The sequence below is a fragment of the Taeniopygia guttata genome, chromosome 1 (genome assembly GCF_048771995.1).
Source record: "Taeniopygia guttata chromosome 1, bTaeGut7.mat, whole genome shotgun sequence".
Lineage (NCBI taxonomy): Eukaryota > Metazoa > Chordata > Aves > Passeriformes > Estrildidae > Taeniopygia > Taeniopygia guttata.
Window position 1 is genome coordinate 42,084,793 of NC_133024.1, and position 20,004 is coordinate 42,104,796.

At 38.9% G+C, this 20,004-nt stretch overlaps 1 protein-coding gene across 7 annotated transcripts in view; it reads left to right on the forward strand.

Moving 5' to 3' along the window:
• The window catches only part of GRIA4 (glutamate ionotropic receptor AMPA type subunit 4), a 212,028-nt gene that overhangs the window by 128,598 nt on the left and 63,426 nt on the right, over positions 1–20,004 (forward strand). For all 7 annotated transcript variants that reach the window (XR_004367554.3, XM_012569742.5, XM_032747698.3 and 4 more), the window contains exons 5-9: positions 8,680–8,733; positions 10,697–10,855; positions 12,680–12,847; positions 14,409–14,513; positions 19,836–19,946. Coding sequence is in view for 6 of the 7 variants with exons in the window: in XM_012569742.5 (XP_012425196.3) it covers positions 8,680–8,733; positions 10,697–10,855; positions 12,680–12,847; positions 14,409–14,513; positions 19,836–19,946 (597 nt within the window). In the remaining variant the exon portion in view is untranslated. The remainder of the gene's footprint in view (positions 1–8,679; positions 8,734–10,696; positions 10,856–12,679; positions 12,848–14,408; positions 14,514–19,835; positions 19,947–20,004) is intronic.

Sequence of the window (20,004 nt, forward strand, 5' to 3'; positions counted from 1 at the left end):
TTGTTTGCTTGTCCCATTGTTATCACATATTACGCATTGCAGAGCAAATAAGATACCAGAAGGAAAAAAAATAAAAATAAATTAAAAAAAAAGAAAACAAAAACAAACAAAAAAAACCAAAACAAAAAAAAAAAAGCAAAACCAAAAAAACACATTGGACTCTCAAATTGGTGGTATTTGTTTTCAGACAGATTTTGGAGCTGGTTTTGAAAGTTTTGACTGTGAGGTATTGACATGAGCAGCTCTATTTCACAAGCTAAGAGAATAATTGGGATTAAAAGTCACCTCTGAAGATCACTCCTGGTGCTCAAGGGGGCAACCATACATCAGGTTGCTCATGTGGCCTAATTTTGAATGTGTCCGAGGATGGAGAACCCATAACGCTTTTATTTTCTGTTTCACTACTTGACTACCTCATATAAAAAAATTTATTCCTCATATCTAGCTGGAATTTCTTGTGTTGCAGCCTGTGTTCCTTGCCTGCTGTCCTTTTGCTGTACACCTCAAGGGAGAGTCAGGTACCCACCCTCTTCCCTACATCATCCCATTGGGTATTTATAGATAATTGCTAAGATCTGTCTGAGGTATTTCTTCTCCAGACTGCTCCAGCCACAGCTCCCTCAGCTTCTCCTCATATGACTGATGCTTCAATACTCTTTTTGGTGTTTCTCTGGACTGTTCCAGTATGTCCATGTTTCTTTTGTACTGGAGGGCCCAGCAGTGGGCACACCATTGCCAATGTGCCTCAGCAGAGCTGAGCAGAGGGGCAGGATCACCTCCCTCGCCATGATGGCAATGCAGTCCAAGAGGCTGTTGGCGTTCTCTGCCATGAGGGTGCATGACTGGCCCATGGGAAACTCAAAGCAGAAGCCCAGGAACCTTCTGGCAAGGCCTCTTCCTCTCCAGTGTGTACCCAGCTTGTCCTGCTGTGCTTGGCAAGTCAGGCTGAGAGTCAGGCCATGAAATAAGGCACAGATGTACACAGATGAGCTCCTGTGTTTCACAGTACTCTTTTCACACACCTATAGGCAGCTCTCTTATGAGTGAGTGAACTGTGCATCATCTGCTACTGAATCTTGCAAACCCATAATGTGCTTGCATCAGAAACAGCCAGAAGGGATACCAGGGTGATCAGATCACCCTCTGTGCTATATTGTGTGACTGCATCTAAAAAAGTCCTTCACTAAAGAGATGCTTCTCCAGCATTTTGGTTCCTCATTCTTTGCTACTGAGTAGTCTGCTACTTCTTTCTTATTTCTGATAGTCCTCTCAGATTTTTACCAGAAATTTGATTTAATTGTGTCTCCATAAAGACCTTCATTCGAAACTCAGCAGAGCAAGCTGAAAACACAAGCTAACTGTAATTGCTTTTGCCTAGGACCTTTATGTTTACTTCTTTCTGAAAGAGCATATTGCTACTCATTTCTGTTTTCTAGGGCTTTTCATATGCAGTAATGTGACAGTGTTTATTTCTGTATTTATACAAACAGATATGTCCATAAACACATCCACATGATGAGGACTATATTCAGAATAGAAATGTTTCTCCTTTCTGCATGAATGGCAATGAATTTCCTTTCTTCTTCCATCTGTAGCTGCTCCATCCTCTCCCACCGTCTCCATCTGACAAAGTTGAAACCTCGGCATTCTGTATGTTCAGAGCCTTCCAATGTCCACTGCGAACAGCATTTTCTTCTGACTTTTGCATAGTGAATCAGTTTTGCTGTCAGAAATCATCAGTCTAGCTCCTGGTGTACCAAACAGGCTGATTCCAGTCAGTTTTTTCCTGCGTGCACCCTGCTCTTCCCAGACCATAAGAATTAAATAGGATGTTTCCCAGTAGATGAGCACTTTTCTCAGCTCTGTCAGTGCTTTGTATCATCAAGATCAAGCCTCATTGCTCATCCAGGGCTTATTTGCCTTTAAACACAGAGGTGAAAACTGTTATGGAGCGTATGGCACAGATTTAATGCTTCAATGTACACAGCTGAACTAATACATAATAATAAAAATAATTACATTTCCCTGTGTAATATTAAAATTTACACATGGATATAAAGTTGCCACAAAGTACTAGTATCATTAATCTTGTAAAAACTGCAAGCCAATAAGCTCTAATTAATAACAGCTAACAATTGCTATTAACAGCATAGTAGGGAAGTAGCTGCCCAGTTTCTTGAAAGCTGCTCACAGTTGTCTAACTAAATCAGTTGTTCAATGTGTTGTTTGACACTGCTGATTCCTCAGCCTTAAAGAGCCTTGAGATATATTGTTGAGAAATATCATGTATGTGTTTGCACTGAAAACCAAATGTAGAGTTGTGTTTTCTAGGGTTTATTACATTTGCATTATGTATAGGTTTGTTCCATGTACCCCCAGTTCTGTAACTGTTCTCCCCGGGTTTTCCCGTCTTTCCCCGCGGGTCCGTTGTCCCCAAAAATGCCAAGTCATTCACCTTGTTTACTCCAGATGCCTGTCTGTCACTCGGTATCCCTTCCCCCCGCACCTAGAATCTTCCACCCGGGATGCTGGGCGATAGGCAGAGGACCCGGGACCCTTCCCCTGTCTGTCCTTCATTGGATGTACCCCCGTATCCCACTACCCTCAAACCCCCCGTGGCTTTACCCCATTGGCTGCTCTGGGTTTCCCCCGTTCCGTATTTAGTTCGTTCGCGCAGCGCGCTCTGGGCTTTCTCCTGGAGGGCTCCAGCGCGCTCCACCCTGCTCGCGCCACTCCAGCAAACGCAGGCGCGGCCCACCTGGTTCCCTTCGAATTATTGTATTCCCGTTGGATTGCAATAAACGGAATTCGCCCCCCAGAGAAAGACTCTCTTCATTAAATCGCCGTGGGGTCACTGACTGCTCTCCGAACTCCAACAGCGCTGCCCAAAGCCCCACGAGGTTCAGCGGGAAGTGCTGGAAATCTGCCCGCACCCCTTCTCCCCAGAGCTAGCCGGGGCAAGGGAAAGGCAGAGGGGAGAAGAGCGCACTGGCAAGCAAATCTTTCTGATAGGTAAAATAGAAGAAGCAAGACTTAGTAGCAGTAGTAGAAGGATTATTAGCAGTAGTAGTAGCAGCAGTAGTAATAGTACTAGCAGTAGCAGTAGTAGTTAGTATTACCATCAAAATGAAAGCAAATAAATGCGTGTGTAGAGAAAAGTACAGAAGATATTCCCCTCCTTTTTTATCTCCTCTCAATTTGTCTCAGGAGTGCTAAACTTAAAAAAGTAATGTTTGACTGCTGTATTTCTCTAAATTTATCGAGTTGTCAATTTGGCTGGTTTTAGAAATATTTTTTTTTCTCGTCTTAGTTTCCAGTGTGTCTACAAAGTGAAGATAGCACTTGGCACTTTTGCAAATCATATTTACATTACTAGCATACATAATTTAATATAATAAATTAAAACATGATACTTTGCAATAAATTGCAACATATTACAGGAAGGCAAAAATTAACCAGATATGTGAATTACGTAGAACACTAACTCCAACATTCCTGCTTCCCTGTTTTTCATGAGGACAGAGATGTGCTGGCACAAAGGATCACTACCACAACACAGATGAGTATTTATCAAGAGACAGCATGGCTTTTACATGTATTTTAGTGGCATAATGTAGATTTCTTTATCTCTTATTTCAGAAACAGCATGGGGTGGCTGCAGTTTTCCCCTATGTTTATTAGATTTGGATGAATAAAATGCAGGTTTAGTTGTGTTCCCACAGAACCACAGGACCAAATCATTAGCCAAAGAATTTGACATGTGCACAGCACACAGTAGTGTGGGCTGGTAGCAACATTGTTGGACTTCATACAACTTCAGGGCCATAGTAGCAGCTCTCTGCGTATCTCAGTCCCAGAGGGAATGGAAGATTCATAAAGGGCCTTTTCTTCATCATTCTTTACTCTTCATGCTTTTTTTTCCCCCTAGAGATCTATGGAGTTGCTTCTAAGCAACACTGGAATGTCAATAAAAACTGATACTTCTTCTCCTTGAAGGAGCCAGCTGCCAGCACTGCCACCAGCGGTTTCCTCACCCTGCAGAGCCAGGAGGAGCTCTGCACAGTCTCCTTTCTGTGTAGTGGCTGGGATTTTGTACACAGTCCCACACTGCCCAGTAATAAGAGTACATTTTGTTACTGCAGCACACAACTGATGAGGTTTGGACGTGAGAAATAAGTTATTTCAGTCACTGAAAGAGCAAATAGGCAGTAGGCGACAAAGGATGAATATGAATGATTCGAAGGATTTGTGAAGTGACCCTCTTCTTACACCCTTCATCTCTTTCCTCACTTCCTTTTTCCTTACAAGTCTCCACATCCTATTTAGGATAGGAGTAGGCTTTGAATGCAAACAACTTTAGCAGCAGAAGGAAGCAAATAGCTATGCTCAGGGCACTGGTTAATGACCTTTGAGCCACCTCTCCAGGTCTTTTTCCCCAGCAGCTTCCTCCACTGCACAGGGCTCTCTGCCTTGCCAGCTGGTGGCAAGCATGGGGTCTGTGTGGGAGGCATCGTTCTCTGCCCAGCCATGAGAGGGACAGGTGTGCACAGCCCTGTTCCAGCTCAGCACCCACCTTCACAAGAGAGACTGAGCCACATCTTCTTTGTTTGCTGCCTTCTTTAGCATCCTCTCTAATGGCTGTCCACCCTTTCCCCAGTAAGAATGCCCTTTTCTGAGCACTAGTTATCTAAATTGGGCTTGTTTCTCAATTTTTTGTATGGCTTTGTGAAAGATTTATCCTGGGTTCAGATATTGTGTAACATCCCACTTCAGTTGTGGTTTATATCATCGCTATTTCTGCTGCAATATTTCAGATCAGGTCTCAATCTTCTGTCTTTAACAAGTCTCCACTCTTTTTATATTGCTTTAGACAGATTTCATTTTATTGCAGGTGTTCTTTTTCTTAAGGCAGTGTATTGTGATACAATACCAAAGAGGAAAACCTTTGTTAAAGTCTGATTGGTAATGCACAGCTGTCACCCTTTGAAAAGATTTAACTGAAAATAAGTCCTTTTCACTCCAGCTGTACTGACCTCCATCTTCTGTAAATCATAATGAGGGACATTTCATGCTACAGAAGTTAAGCATTATTTTAAAATGAGTTATGTGCAATATCCATTTCACAGTAGTAGAGAACAGAAGATGACCTGGGGCCAGATTCTCTGTTCAGCAGCTGATGCAAGTTTGCAAATGGTTTTATCAAAGTCAGTGACCTTGCCACACAGAGGAAAAAAAAAATAATAATAAAATAATCAAAGCAGATACTGGTAGCCCTTCTTTCCAATAGTAGAACAGTTTCTGAATTTCCTAGACCAGGCTATTGTTCAGCTAAATTGAAAGAACAGTATTGTATGATAAAGTCAGAGTTGTGTCAAAAGCCTGAGTTGGATCTCACTGGCCCTGCTTTTATCAAACTTTAAAGTCAATGTAATTCTAGTTAGTTTTGATTACTACTGGGACTCTGAAATCAGAATAAGGTATTTTCATAATTGTATTATTGTAGATCAGCAACTAAAAATTCTTACATCACTGTTCTTTTTAGTTTCTTATACGCTTCTGCATTTTATAATGGTGAAATTCATCTCAGTTAACATTAGGGATGTAAAATGTAGGTGTCTGCATCAGAGCTAATCCCCATCAACTCTTTCTGGTCAATGCAGAAAAATACGGGCTTTCAGGGCACAAGCTGTCTAATTAGTTACACAAATGTCCTTTAGAACAAGCTAAATCATTTCCTCAGAGAGCCTGCTCTTTCCACTGATTACAAGGGAAGTTAAGACAACTCCGTGATACATAACTCTGTATTTGTGTTGCTTACCCAAAGAAACAATGAAAGAATATAATGAAAGAATATAATGAAAATATAAAATTTCAGGTTTTTCAAATATGTTATGTATTATTCACATCAAATCCAGGAATTCTGCAGTAGTATCTACATGCATTTCCTAGGAACAAGCACAGAAATAAATCTCAAAAGGCAATTTTCCCAAGATGAGGGTGAATAGATTAAGAACAGATTTGAGGAGAAAGACTTGGGAGGTGTTGGAACTAGATGATCTTTAAGGTCTCTTCCAATTAAAACTATTCTATGATTCTATGATCTTAAATTATATCAGTCTACTTAATAACTTTCAGGTTGTAATGAGGTATTTATTTAAAAATGTAATTTTTTTACCCTATATCAGTTCCCTGTAATAGGGAGGCAAATATTTTCATTACTGTGCACTGCTGAATGAGTACAGATGTATAAGCTTTAGTGGGATCAAGGATTATAATCCTTTTGAAGACTTTGACCCAGTCAGGACTTGAAACTTTTTATTATATGGAAAAATTAATTACTTTAGAGTATCCTCCTCACATATGTTGAGCTTATAATAGGGAAAGTTGTGACTTCTTCCTCTTTACCACTCCCAATAAAATGGCAGCCATGGTATTAAATCACTGATCTGGGAGTTTTATTAAGTCTAAAAGTCATTTATACGAAGGGTAACAATCTGATCATGGCTTGGGTATTCAGTGTCTTTTAGGATATTTTAGGTTTATGTTTTGTTTTTTAAATACAATCACTTTAGTTGTAGATTATTGTCCTGGTTTAGGGCACATTTAGGGAGGAAATCTCCAAAGAGGTCCCTCTAAAAAGCAAAATCAGGCGGCCCCTCCTCAACCTGCTCAGGGGACATAAACCTCTTTTGAGAGACGTGGAAAAAAACTGTTTATTTAACAAGCAAAGTATTCACAAACATGAGAGTGTTTGTGTAATATTAAACAATGGAACATCTCGCTGTTTTGAAGAAATGGCAAATTCAGAGAGAGAAAGTCCTTTCCATGGGCTGCAGCTCAGCTCTCTCAGTCTCTTATCAGCCCCACTTGCAGTGAAAAATGCCACATGCTGGTCCTTGGTGGGCCACAGGCATGAGCCCCTGGGTTTTTGGCCCAGAGCAGGTTCCAAGAAAAAATTATACAGTCTTGGGAAAACTTTCCTTGCCGTAGCTAATGAGGAAAACCAGCAAAAAAGCAAAGAAAAGCTCCCTGTCTCTCTCTCTCGCTGTCCATGCTGCAGACAGCACAGTCCATGAGGGAGAATGCAGGGGAGCGAGTGTGGTTTCTGAAAACAAACTGCGCTTCTTTTCCTCACCTTCGCTCTCAGAACCAGTCTTAAAGATGCAGAACTTAATATCCAGCATGAACAGAACAGACAGCTGGGGATAGAAGCATCATAAAGTCACCCTAGGACAACTATACATGTGAAGCAAAGTTTGGGACAGAGCAAAAGGATGAAAAAATTACTTATTTATTTTATTACTTAAGGTAATGAAATTAAAACAATTTTGACAACATACTTATGCCACATCCCTTGGATTTTCCCATCCATTCTGCTGCAAAAGGAAATTGATTTACTGGAATGATACAGCCCAGAATGAAGCATTTCGAAATCTTAATGTATTTAGATTAAGATAGTGGATTCCTGCATGTTTTGGTCAAAATATTTAGTTCTTTGTCAGTTTCTCTTCATCTCTAAAATGTGTTTTTACTCACTTTTTACAGCGCTGGGAAAAAAGACTGTAAGGCCTAGTCAGTGTTTGTTCTCTTTTGAACATGAGGTGTGATCCTTAAAGGCAGGAAATTGTCAAATCTTCAGGCAGAGTCCAGAGCTAAGATTTCAAAGCAGGAAAGGAAACAGATCCACAAGCTTCCTGTTACTTAACTGAGTAACCTGCACTTAATGGAAAACCTTTGCTTGTGTCTTATTCATTAATTTTGAGGGAAGCTAAATTGCTTTCTGGAGAGGTAAAAATTTGAGCTGCATGCAAACCTCTAAATGAGTGATGGACTATCAAAAATAAGAGCTCAAAGGACTGTACTGTTAGCTGCAAGCTGCATGCTACGGGCAGTAGTTTAGTTGCTAGTTACTGGTTATTAGTACTGGTTAGATTCTTTAGTGAAAGCAGCTTTAATCTGCAATGCATCTATTATCACCATTTTCTACTAGCAAAATAGTACCTCATTTTCTTTTTTCAGCACATTAAATGAGAGTCATTCCACCATAGAAATTGCAATAATGTTGATGCAACATGCTGGTGGACATAATTTTTGTCTCCAAAAATCAACTCTGGTTGATTTTGACATATTGTGGTTGTTGCCTTTTCTGCATCACTTGGTGCTACATTTTGGTTAAACATTCAGGCAACCTTGCTCTGTCCTTGTTCATGTCCATTTCCAAAATCTTTAGCATTTTGCTAAGATCTAAATAACACTCTTAGTATTTGACCATGTGAAGAGCAAAGAGCTTTGATCTCAAGGGATGAGCCCCCAGTTTCATTCATAAATTCTGCACTTATTTAAAATGAAAAAGTAAATCAGTGGGTAGGCTTTCTAGCTAGTGTGATATCTCCTCCTTCTGAATTTGTATCCCATAGATAATTGCTCTGTTTGGTAAAATAGTATACTACAGTAGCATTTTCGATACAGAAGGCACTAAGATTACCACTTCATTACTTTACTCAATGTAATTTTAACCTTTTCACATTACTAAGTCTCTGAGAAGTTATAGGTATGTTATTGCAAAAAGGCTACCAGTGTCATATATTTCAGTTTATATCTAGCTTTATATGAAAACACCTTTATAGAGAAAACAGTATGACATTGTTTTTCCTTTTTTGTCTTATTTCTCTCCCACAGATCGTGAGCGTGGGAAAGCATGTTAAAGGCTACCATTATATTGTTGCCAACCTGGTAAGATACTTTTCTAGAATTATACCCCTGCTCGGTAAGTGAAACACTCAGTTTTACTTTGAAGTTATAGCTCTTCACACAGCATTTCCCATTTATCTCTAATATGTGTTTGTACATAATACATTCTTGATTATGTGTAAAAGAACTTGAGTTTCTTATTACAGCTATCTAGATATGAAGGTCACAATAATATAGTAAGTAATACTCCTAAATTTTATCAAAATTAGGATAGGAGAAAGAACTGATATGTATATCATGAAGCTGAATTAAAATTTTCACAACTACAATGATTCTTTACTCATCTTTTTATTATTAGTAACTTAAGAATTCTAGAGCTAACTTTTATACATTCCCCAAGGAACATGTATTTTCTAGTAAGATCAGCTATTTCCAGTCAAATTACTGCTTCAATATTTTTACTTTAAGGCTAAACTGGACATTCACATAGCTAATGTTCACAAGAGGGCAAAGAAAGAGCAAATGCAGTATTTTATTATTTAAATGACTCATTATTTAAGCCAAAATACCTGCCTGGCAAAGCACAGTGAATGTAGGACAGAGTCTAATGCATGCTTTAAACTGTTTTCTTTTTATTCACCCTCAAGGAATTTTATTTGATGTGAAATATTTTATTGTGCTTTGCTGCACTTGAACCTTCACTTAGTACCACTTCAGATTATATTTGAAGCCTCAGGTGTTTCAAATGAGATGTCTGTACTCTTAGGTTTTATAAATTAGATTTTTCAGCATTACAATTTTATAGTACCACAAGTAATTTTTCTCATGCAAAATACTTGCTGTAAACAAGGAACTGGATGTTGCAGTAATCTGCTAGTGAGGCATGCAGTGGAGATGGGCACATCTGATCTACTTCATCAGGGGCACACTTTTTATCTACTGTCTGTTCAATTATGTGGGTAATATAACTTTCTGATGTGTCACCTTTTATATTTACTGTCAGTATCCCTTAGAATATGAATCAAATCTCTGTCCTTAACAAGCATTTTTCCCCTGGGATATTGGGTCAGTAACCCAGTACCCCACAATTTTTTTTTTTTCCTAAATATTTCTAGATTTGTGTTTTCACTGATAAATACCAATCAGAGGAACTTAAGACAATTAAAATAAGATGCCTCTGAGCTAGCCTTTGACATAGCAGCTAGGAAAGGAGAAAGATTTATGCTTGCTTCTTAGTGCTTTAACAATTTGTTTCATGCAGTTTATTGAAGTTTTTTTCTGTCTCTAAAGGCAAATTCTAGTAAAGAATTGTGCTGAACAGATTAGCCAGAGAAACCAATAGGTCAGGAGATATATGTGCTTTATCTTCTCTTTCAGTGTTGGGATTCACTCTAGGTTCTCAATATATAACAGATCTAAGTGCTACCACAATCCTATTTAACAGAAGTGTTATTCTGGTGTTGTTTTCCTTGCACTAACAATGAGATCCTCATGTGCTGTCTCTGCCTTCTAATGTCTATTATATTATCTCATTTTCAGACTAAACAATGAATCCTGGAGTAAATTTATTTATGGAATAGGATTGTTAATTTTTTAAATATGCAAAAAAAGAGAGATACATTTTTTAAAGCACGAGTACAGTGCTTATTCCAATCTGACAGCTTTGGTAGAAATTGGATTAAGCCTTTAATATTCTGCAGGCATTTTTCAGTTGATTTGCCAAAGGCAGTTCTGCAAAAGCTGTGTGCCATTCCCAACAATGTGTTGCTTAGCTGTCAAGACCACCCTAGCAATAATGTGGCAAATCTATTTCTTGGCTTTTTTTCTTTATTACACAAATGGAAGTTATGACTGAAGGTTCAACATTATTCTTGGTTTGAAATTTTGCCTTCTAATGGAATCCTGCTGTTGTGCATTCTTTATTCTGCCATTATCTGCTGACCTAGAACAGATTGGACCCACACTGGTGTAGAAGGGCAAACAAAATCTTAAATTGATTTTCTAGGGATTCAAAGATATTTCTCTGGAGAGATTTATGCATGGGGGAGCCAATGTGACTGGATTTCAGCTGGTGGATTTCAGTACCCCAATGGTAACTAAGCTGATGCAGCGCTGGAAAAAACTGGACCAGAGAGAATACCCAGGATCTGAGATGCCACCAAAGGTACTCCCCAATCTGAAGCACTACCAAAAATATCACTCCAGTGATATAATTTCTGATTAACATTGTTGAATACATGAATGAAGACTTTAATATTTAGGCAGAGGAGAAGGCAGTTGATCTTACTATTACTTGGCATTCATCATGCCTATTGTTACATTTGTATGGTGGAAATTAAAACTCGTTTTGCTGAGGTACTCAACACATTTTGCTGATGTACTTAAATGCCTGTTGTCACTTATTCTCCAACTTCACCCCTTTACTGACAGCAGATAAAGGTCAAATGCTTAACTGACAACTTAATTTCAATAAAATTTACATTAATTAGTTTAATTATCTAAGTTTCTTTGGAGTGCAGATCTTTCCTGGCAGATGAATTCTTCTGGATGAGATATTACTTTAACTGTAAATCTGCTACCTTTAAGTTTTTATATGGAGTTTCCTGTGGAAATTTTCCACCTCAAGATCTCATGTAGAAATTACATTCAGGCATGATTTTAAAGTTAAATCTCATCCCAGAGTTCCTCTATCCTAATCCTTCACAAATTGATAAGAAAATATTTCTTTTACACATAATTTTCCTGGCAGGCAAATCACAGCACAGCTGTAAATATGACTTCAACTAATTAGTTCTGATATAATATGCACTAATGCATACCAGATGTGCTTGAAAATGGGCTTCTTTGTGCTGGGCACTATGCAAAGATAAGCAACCAGCCCTCCCTTGGCTGGGACATTGGCAGCTTGGCAAAATCTAGAGAGAGCATCAATATGGTTATTACAAGACATAGCTACAGAATTCAGTGAAACTCCAAAAATTTATGTTAAAAAAAATTAAAAATAAAAAATAAACAAACCAAAACCAAGGGCTTGGAATGTAGACATCCCCAATTACTGATGACAGGAAAGATTCTACCTATAGGACTCCTTGTAACAAAAACAAGATTATTCTGTCTGCTTCTGAGAAGTCAGCATGATTAATTGGAATCACACATAATTCATATTGGGATAACCAAAATTCGAGGCTATATAGATAAACCGTGTGTCAAAGACCTTGTAATCTGCAAGACACAGGAAAGGAAGGAAATTAGATTTCAATAATAGAATTTGAATTTTGGATGTTAGAAAGCATATCAATAGCAGCCCTGGGCATGTGAACAACTTTCCCTGATGCATTGTTTTTGTCAGAGGACCATACTGAGAAAACAACCCTTTGTTTATGTGGCTCCAGGCTAACATCTGCCGAAGACTTGTTCTAAACGTTTCATTTGGCGTGTTATCAACCTAAAGCAGTTGCTGTAGTTAGTGCAGAAACACAGACTGCTCAGGGTACCTTTCAGGCAGAGATCCAACATAGGTTTTCCAATAGGAAGAACCTACTCTTGATCATTCTTAACAGTTCCGGTAGCCTGCATGTCTGCTCATTAGCTGTGCATTTCTTCAGGTTCTTTTTTTTTTTTCTCAGTGAGTTACTGTTTCCTTCTTTTCTTTTGAGTAAGTTGGGTGGATGGGGTTATTTCCTATTGTAAAAGTCAAGTGGAAGAAAAAAGGAAAAAATACTTGAATATTTCAAGTTTAATTTGTTTTCTTTGTAATTAATTCTTAAGATGCAGATTTTTCTACCCTTAGGAAATACAGTTTTAAAGCTGTACCTACTGAAATGTCCTACATTTGTCCCTTAGACAAAATTGCTTTTGATTTTGAGGAGACCTGTTTTCTAAACAAAGGTATAGAAACTGCTGCATAATGAATCAAACTAGAATTATCTTGAAATAGCAGATTTTTTTTTTGTCAACTCTGAAGGGCTGTGTTTTTCTGTCTATTTAGTATACATCTGCATTGACATATGATGGAGTACTTGTGATGGCTGAAACTTTCCGTAATCTTAGAAGACAGAAAATTGATATTTCAAGGAGAGGAAATGCTGGTGATTGTCTTGCCAACCCTGCAGCCCCATGGGGTCAAGGAATTGATATGGAGAGGACATTAAAACAGGTAAGGGGAGGCTTTATTCTAGGGATCTTTTAGAATTTTGTATACCAGTTGCACTCTATATGACGTGCAAAACAGTATGCACAAGGGTAGTAATAGGAGATGAAAAATTATTTTCTGTTTGGAAATTGGAAGCAGTTTGGGCTGTTCAGGTTGTTCTGATTTGTAACTGGGAATGAAGGCAGAGAGGAACTACTACTATTTGAAGCTACTGATAGATCTTTTGAAAGAGTTGGAACTTCCTCCACTGTACTGCTGAATTCAGTTGTTACTATTGCAAATTACCTGGCTGTACAGATATTGTCATTTAAGAAAAAAGGCATAACCACATAATATAACCTTTCAAATATGTTTCTGTCATCTTCAATAAAAGTAGACTTCTCCCAGGGAAATCACATAGGTAATTTTGGGGTTTTTTTCTTTAAAAAGAAATAACCCAGAACTATGGGTTATTTCAGGATTGTGAATTCCTGATGAATATGAATGCCTAGAAAGTTCCAGATCTCTGTCAAGATGATTTAGCCTTTCCTTTGAATGGGACAATAACAAAAATAAAAATCCTGCAGTAGAATATAAATCATTGCAAATGAGCAGACTCCACTCAGGAGAAACTGCTGAGGAGAAGTGACTGCTGACAGAGCTGGCAGCTCCATGCCTGGAAGCCAAGGTTTCAGTCCTGGAGAAAAATCAGCAGATAGAAATTGACAGAGGTAAAGAATAAGTGATTTCAAGCCAAATCCTGACTCCTAGGGAGAGAAATAAAGCATTTTGTATGCTTCATGTATTCTGTGCAGATGCACAGATCTGTAACAATTAAAAGCAAGAGTAAGTCAGGATTCTGTGTTCAGGCAGACAGCATGAGACTTCACATTCTGCCAAAGAGGTTTTCATGGCCAGATCCTGATAAAATCAATATGGCCACGAGTTCTTTGGGACAAGGACAGTTTGGGTATCCTTCAGTGACACAATAAAGTGCTGAAAGAAAGAAAAAGTGTTCTGGTTTCAGCTGAGGCACGGGTGCTGGGAACCTGCCACAGCCAATTGTAAGGCTTCACATCTGGCCTTCTTTATTATAATGCTTTGAAAACACCCTTTTCAAGCCCTATCCCTATCAGCCCTGTATCATCTTCCATGATAGTAAACTGCTTTGCTGGGGCTAAGGTTGTTGTCAAGTGGGATTGGGAGCTTAAAAGACACATAAGTTCAGGCCAAACTTCCTTTAGTTTTTTTATATGACCCCAGGAGCGATGAGAATAGTAAAAAATGTATTTCTCTTTAGAACCTGCAGCTGGAAGGTGTTTATCTGCACAGCATGAAAGGGGGAAGGTCCACTGCGTGTCTTTGTTAGCAGTTGGATTCTGACATCTCTAAGCCTGTTTTGAGCAGGGTTTGACAGGAAAAAAGAACATAAAGAAAGTAGCCAACTTTATTTATTTGAAATATTCTACAGTAGTGTTCTTATGGTAATCTAAGGCTGTAGCCAGGATAACTTGTAGTGCTCTGTGACATTTGAAATTAGGAGCATAAGACTGGATCTTCACAGTGGTTTTTCTCCTATGTGTAGGTTCGAATACAAGGTTTGACTGGAAATGTTCAGTTCGACCACTACGGTCGCAGAGTCAACTACACCATGGATGTCTTTGAGCTGAAAAATACTGGCCCTCGGAAGGTATGTGCTGACATTGCTATCCTCATATCATATACATGAGTTGTGTATGATGAAATGGTTATGCAAACATATTAAAGTGGACTCTGCAGTTTGAAAAGGTATAATACACTGAGTATGTGGATATATGTGGTGAAATTAGTTTTCTAGCTGAATTTTCTACTAGATGCTATTATTCGGTGCTTCAAATTGGGGAACACAAAAACAAATGTGCATTTTGGAGTGGTGGGATGTCAGTCAGTCAAGGATACTAATGAAAGACATGGGATGCTGGATGGCAGGTTGCTAGGCTGCTGGGTGATGGAAAATGGTCAGAATTCTGAATAGTAGATATTTCTTGTATCTTATCCCAAGATTTCTATCTTGAAAATTACTTGCATTTTTAAGCGAGTTGATTTGTACATTCTGTGTAAACATGAACCATAGGCTGGAACTAACAGAAGGCTTCTAAGGGTGAAAGGACAGAAGAGGAGAGAGGGAGAGAATGACCTGAATACTTGTATTTTCTGAAATTTATTGCAGTATTTAATCCTGTGTGTTTGATTGACTTGATTTCTTGCAAGCAAATACAAATTAATATATGTCTAAGCAGATCCTTCATGTCTGAATGCTCATTACCACTCAGCCGAATCACTTTGAAAATATAGTCTTGGGTACTTTCTCTACTGTGCTGAAATTTGTCCATTTATCATAGTATAAAACAAAAGCAGAAAATGTATTCAGGCTCAAGGATTTACTTTTTTTTTTGAGTCATTGTGACCTACTTTGTTTGTGAGGTCATCAGAACAAGCAAAGGGGGCAGGTGATGGTGAATAGGGTACTCATGGCTGCTTGAGTTGGGCCAAAGCAACCAAAAATGAATTTAGTCCTCTGCTGTTGGCCAGAGGTGACTGTGTGTCCCTGAAGACAGTTACCTGCCACAGAGCTGAGGAGGCAGAGTGTTAAACTGCAGACCCAGAGCAGAATTACACACTTGGATGAAAAAATTGCCACTATATCACAGTACAGAGCCACAGACCAAAGCAAAGCATGTGCCTGCATATAAGGCCTGTTGGTGCAGTTGTCTTTTGAAAGTGTGACAGATGGCTCGCTCAAGAAGAAATTGGGAAAGGTGAGTTTGTCTTTCCTCTCTTGGGAAGTCCACTGTCTTGTGCCAGAAAATGTGTCTGATCTTGCTACCAGCCCTGCTTCCTTCCAGTCTCCATGCTGCACCATTGGCAGCCAGGAGAATATATGGGTGGCTGGGGTGCACTGGAGGAAACTGAATTATGCCCTTTCCATCCCCTGTTCCCTGTTGTACAGAAGGGAAGACAAGGTGCAAAGAGATGTTTTCAATTAAGTCATAACTTCAGTAACTCATCAGGGAATTTGTTTGGCAGCAAACTTTTGAAAAGATTTGATGTTTCAACCTTTGTCACCTGTTATGGGAGAGGTGTCAGTCTGGCAGCAATGCACGTATGTCCCCATCTTCTCTTCTTGCCTGCAGTTTAAGGGGAGGGTGATCGCAAACAAGAGGAGCTATGTTAAAGCTGTGGTAGAGGCCCAAGGTACTTTTCTTACCTTTCAGTCATGCCTCTCTGCTACTCCTAAGTCATTACCTGTGTTTGACATAACAAGTCATAACAGCTTTGACAGATCTGGCTACTCGTAAGAATTTATTTCTCATGTATTAGATAGTGCTTTATATGTGATCATTGGACCAGTTCGGTGGTCCAGCCTGACAAATCCTATATAATATGTGAGAAATGACTCTATTTAATTGAACTAAGAGGCCTTCACTGTTAATGTCTTCTTATGTCCAACATAACATGACTTATGAGTCACCCAGCACTATCCTTTCAAAACTGCCTTTTCAGTCAGAGTAATGCATGGCTCTAATCTTTAGAAAAGTGATTTTTGTTGCCCACAGCTTTAAATATGTGAAGACATCATTAAAAAACAGCACAGCTAGACAGAGACAGACTTCCACATGGTTTAGTAAAACAGGAAATATTAGCCTATGCTTACGTTAGTTTCATTTATGCAGCTGTTCTGACTTGGTTCTTCTCTGCAGACCAGTGACAAAATCTGCCAGTGAGGGGAAAGGACAGGAGGACAAGGACAAGATGTAATGGAATGGCTCCTGTATCTGGAGGGCTGTGACCAAGTGATAGAGACTTTTCACTGGTGCCGAGGGACTCAACCAGAGGCAATGAGCACAAACTGAAACACAGGAGGTTCCTTCTGAGCATTAGGAAATACTTTTTCATCCTCTGAGAGTGACCAAGCATTGCTACAGGTTGTGCAGGGAGGTTGTGAAGTCTTAATCTTTGGAGAAATTCAGAAGGCATCCAGACACAGTCCTGGGCAAATGGCTTTAGGCTGAGCAAGGGGTTTGACCAAATAACCTCCAGAGGTCCATTCCCAGCTCAATAATTCTGTAATTCTGTCATTCATCATGCCTTCTCTCACCAAAATGAAAAAAAAAAAAAGGAAAAGAAAAAGTAAACAAAGTATATACAATACATTACATGCACAAGACAGTCTAAGATTTGGCTTCTGAATTCCAACTTGACAGCATGAAAATTAGTTATCAAAATGTTTCTCTATTCTCTTGCCCTCAGTGGCTTGTGAGCTCCAACGGGATCACTTCAGTCATTACTACAAGGTGCACAGGTCTTCAAAAAGGACACTGTTCATTTAAATGCCAAACTGTTATGGCATATTGACTTTAAGGTGAATATTTTTGTAGTATTTTTTTTTCCTAAAAGATAAATTCAGCCTCTGGATAAGTGGATGCAACCGCTATGAAGTTCAATTGCAACCCAAATAGAATTGAAGGTACTTTTATAGCTAAATTCAATCCTAGCCTTTGAGGAGTTTTTTCCTTGTGGAGCTGAGATATTTATGGGAAAGCATACTGATATTTAGTGCTCTCAAAGTGACTGTGTATCTCTGTACTTTTATACAAGTGTCATGACACATCTTTCATATTTATTCAGTAGTCTAGTTCCAGAGTTACTTTAGTGCAGGTTAGCATTGAACCCAACAAGCTCACACCAATGCACAAAAGCTAAAATTCCTTTAAAAGATGCCTGTCATTTCTCAAATAATGCCTTTATCTCTGCCTGAATTTTCATATAGTACTTATTTCTCTAGCACAGTATAGCATTTATTTTATTTCCTTCTGTACTTTATAGCAGTGAAGTGCAATTTTCATTGTGCAATTGTACAATGAAAAATCATCATTCACTATCGTAATATTTACCTAAACTGCCAGATTTTGGTGTATTTTGCCTTTAGTTTGTCACAGTTTTCTGACAAGAGCTCCACATTTTCAATAATCAATTGTATCTGTGGCTGTATGGCTGAAAAAGAATATTTGTTACCAGTGTATACTACTAGGAAGAAAACCTTCCTCTCCACTATATCAGCACTGCTGACACTTCTGTTAGCTGCAGACACCTAAATCAAGGCTCCAACTGTAAGAACAACCCCAAAAAGAAAAGGAACATTTCAACTAAATATACCAGAACTTGTGTATGGACACTTTGTGCTTATTTGCTTCATTAATAGAAAAAAAAAAATCACTCATGTTCAGTCAAACTGCTCTAGGGACTGTAAAATGACTTGCCTGTCCATGTATATTTTTCAAGAAGGAAACTAATGAAATAGTAAATGTAAAAATCTAGATTAAGGTTGTCTATTTTAATAAAAGACAAGATTATATATATATATATATATATATATATATATATATATATATATATATATATATATATATAATGCATATGAGTCAGGAACAAGAAGCACTCCCCTGCTCTTTTGGACTCTCACATCACTGCATTGAGTTGAACATGTCATGGAGGTAGAATCCTATGTGACAGTGAATTCAATCAGGGTTCTACAATAGTGCTGGAAATAATATTGACTACATAGATGATTTAATCATTTAGCCAGTTTCCATCATACTGAAATTTTTCATCCAAGACACAGAGTGTCCTTTGGTCCTGACAATTCTATTGAAGCTCTTCCTGGGGCCCAATTTCCACTAAAATTCCTGTTCCTCTTCTAGTAAGATACACAAGGCATTCCTCTCTCCCAACTCTTGGTCTCATGAACTCCTAATTAATCAAGGAAGGGGACAAGGGGCAGTTGCTGCTGCTGCCAGAAACTGTGCCTGGTTCAATTGCATCTCTTTGATAGAAACCTTTTAGATCATGTGTCTGTTAAATCATGCTGGGAAGAAAGATCGTTTCCCAATTCATTATGTTTTCAGCAAGGAGGGGAGCCCCTCGAGGTGGGATTCAAACACTGTGCTACTGACGTGTTTGTGTTCATGTTGTCCGTTTGACATGGAGCTGAGTGCTGTCAGCGCTGGGTCAGAGAAAAAAGCCCCAGCAGCCTTGTCAGGGGATACACAGACAGCCATGATTTATCTGCAGAAAGGAGAATGGCAAGAAGGGGGAAAAAATTAGGTTTGGGGGCTTTTGTCCACGGGTTTACAAGGACAACTGATTCAAATCTGACTCTAGAGAAGTTCCTTGCCAGCAACAAACAAGGGCAGCTGTTTTACCTTAAAGCTGCTCAGGGAAGGGTTATGGCAGCCTAAATGCAGCCAAGGAGAGAAAAACCTGATTTGTTCCACCTCCCTGTAGGCACTTCCCAGAGATATATTTAGGAAGAATTCAGACTCAACATGCTTTACAGTCAGTGGGAAAAGCAAGCACCTTTCTAGGAGGGATGCTTATCCTGTATGAGCTGAGCCACCGTCTGCTGGTACTGTCTGTCCTGTGAGTGTAAAAAAAGCACAAATAACAGAGCTTCTAATGTAGGCAATAAAAGGTCAGTGCCAGCAGTTAAGTGGAACAAGCCTGGTGTAAATCCCAGAGCTGGAGTCTCCTGGGAAGCCCATGATGGAGCAAGGAATTGAGATCAGCCATGGGATTGCAAAACTGTCATCCAGATGTCTTTCATTCCTCTAAGATCAGAAGATCTGGAGGACTAACAAATGAAAATATTCTTGTGGGGAATAAAAATTGTTAAATATCATTTATGCCCCAGGAAAGCTTCAAGCTAATGAAAATGGGATTTACCTTGTGTCTCTGGTTGAAGTAGCTCAGATCACTCAGGAGCAGTGAAGTGGAGGTGACGCCAGGTCTGTCTCTGTGCATCAGGGGTGCAAGGTGCTACACCCAAAATGATAGATGCATACTCCCATATCTAATGTGACAGCATTTCCTTTGGAAAAATATCGCTGGATCAGTCTTATTCTTATAGTAGTTTATATTTGTAGTCATGCAGAATGTGGACCTTACTGCAAATTATATACATTTTGTTTTGCAGGTTGGTTACTGGAATGATATGGATAAATTAGTTTTGATTCAGCATGAACCTACACTTGGAAATGACACTGCTGCTATTGAGAATAGAACAGTAGTTGTCACTACAATTTTGGTAAGGTGTTTCTTTTTTGTAATGCTTATACTGTTGTGTGACACAATCTCATTTCTAG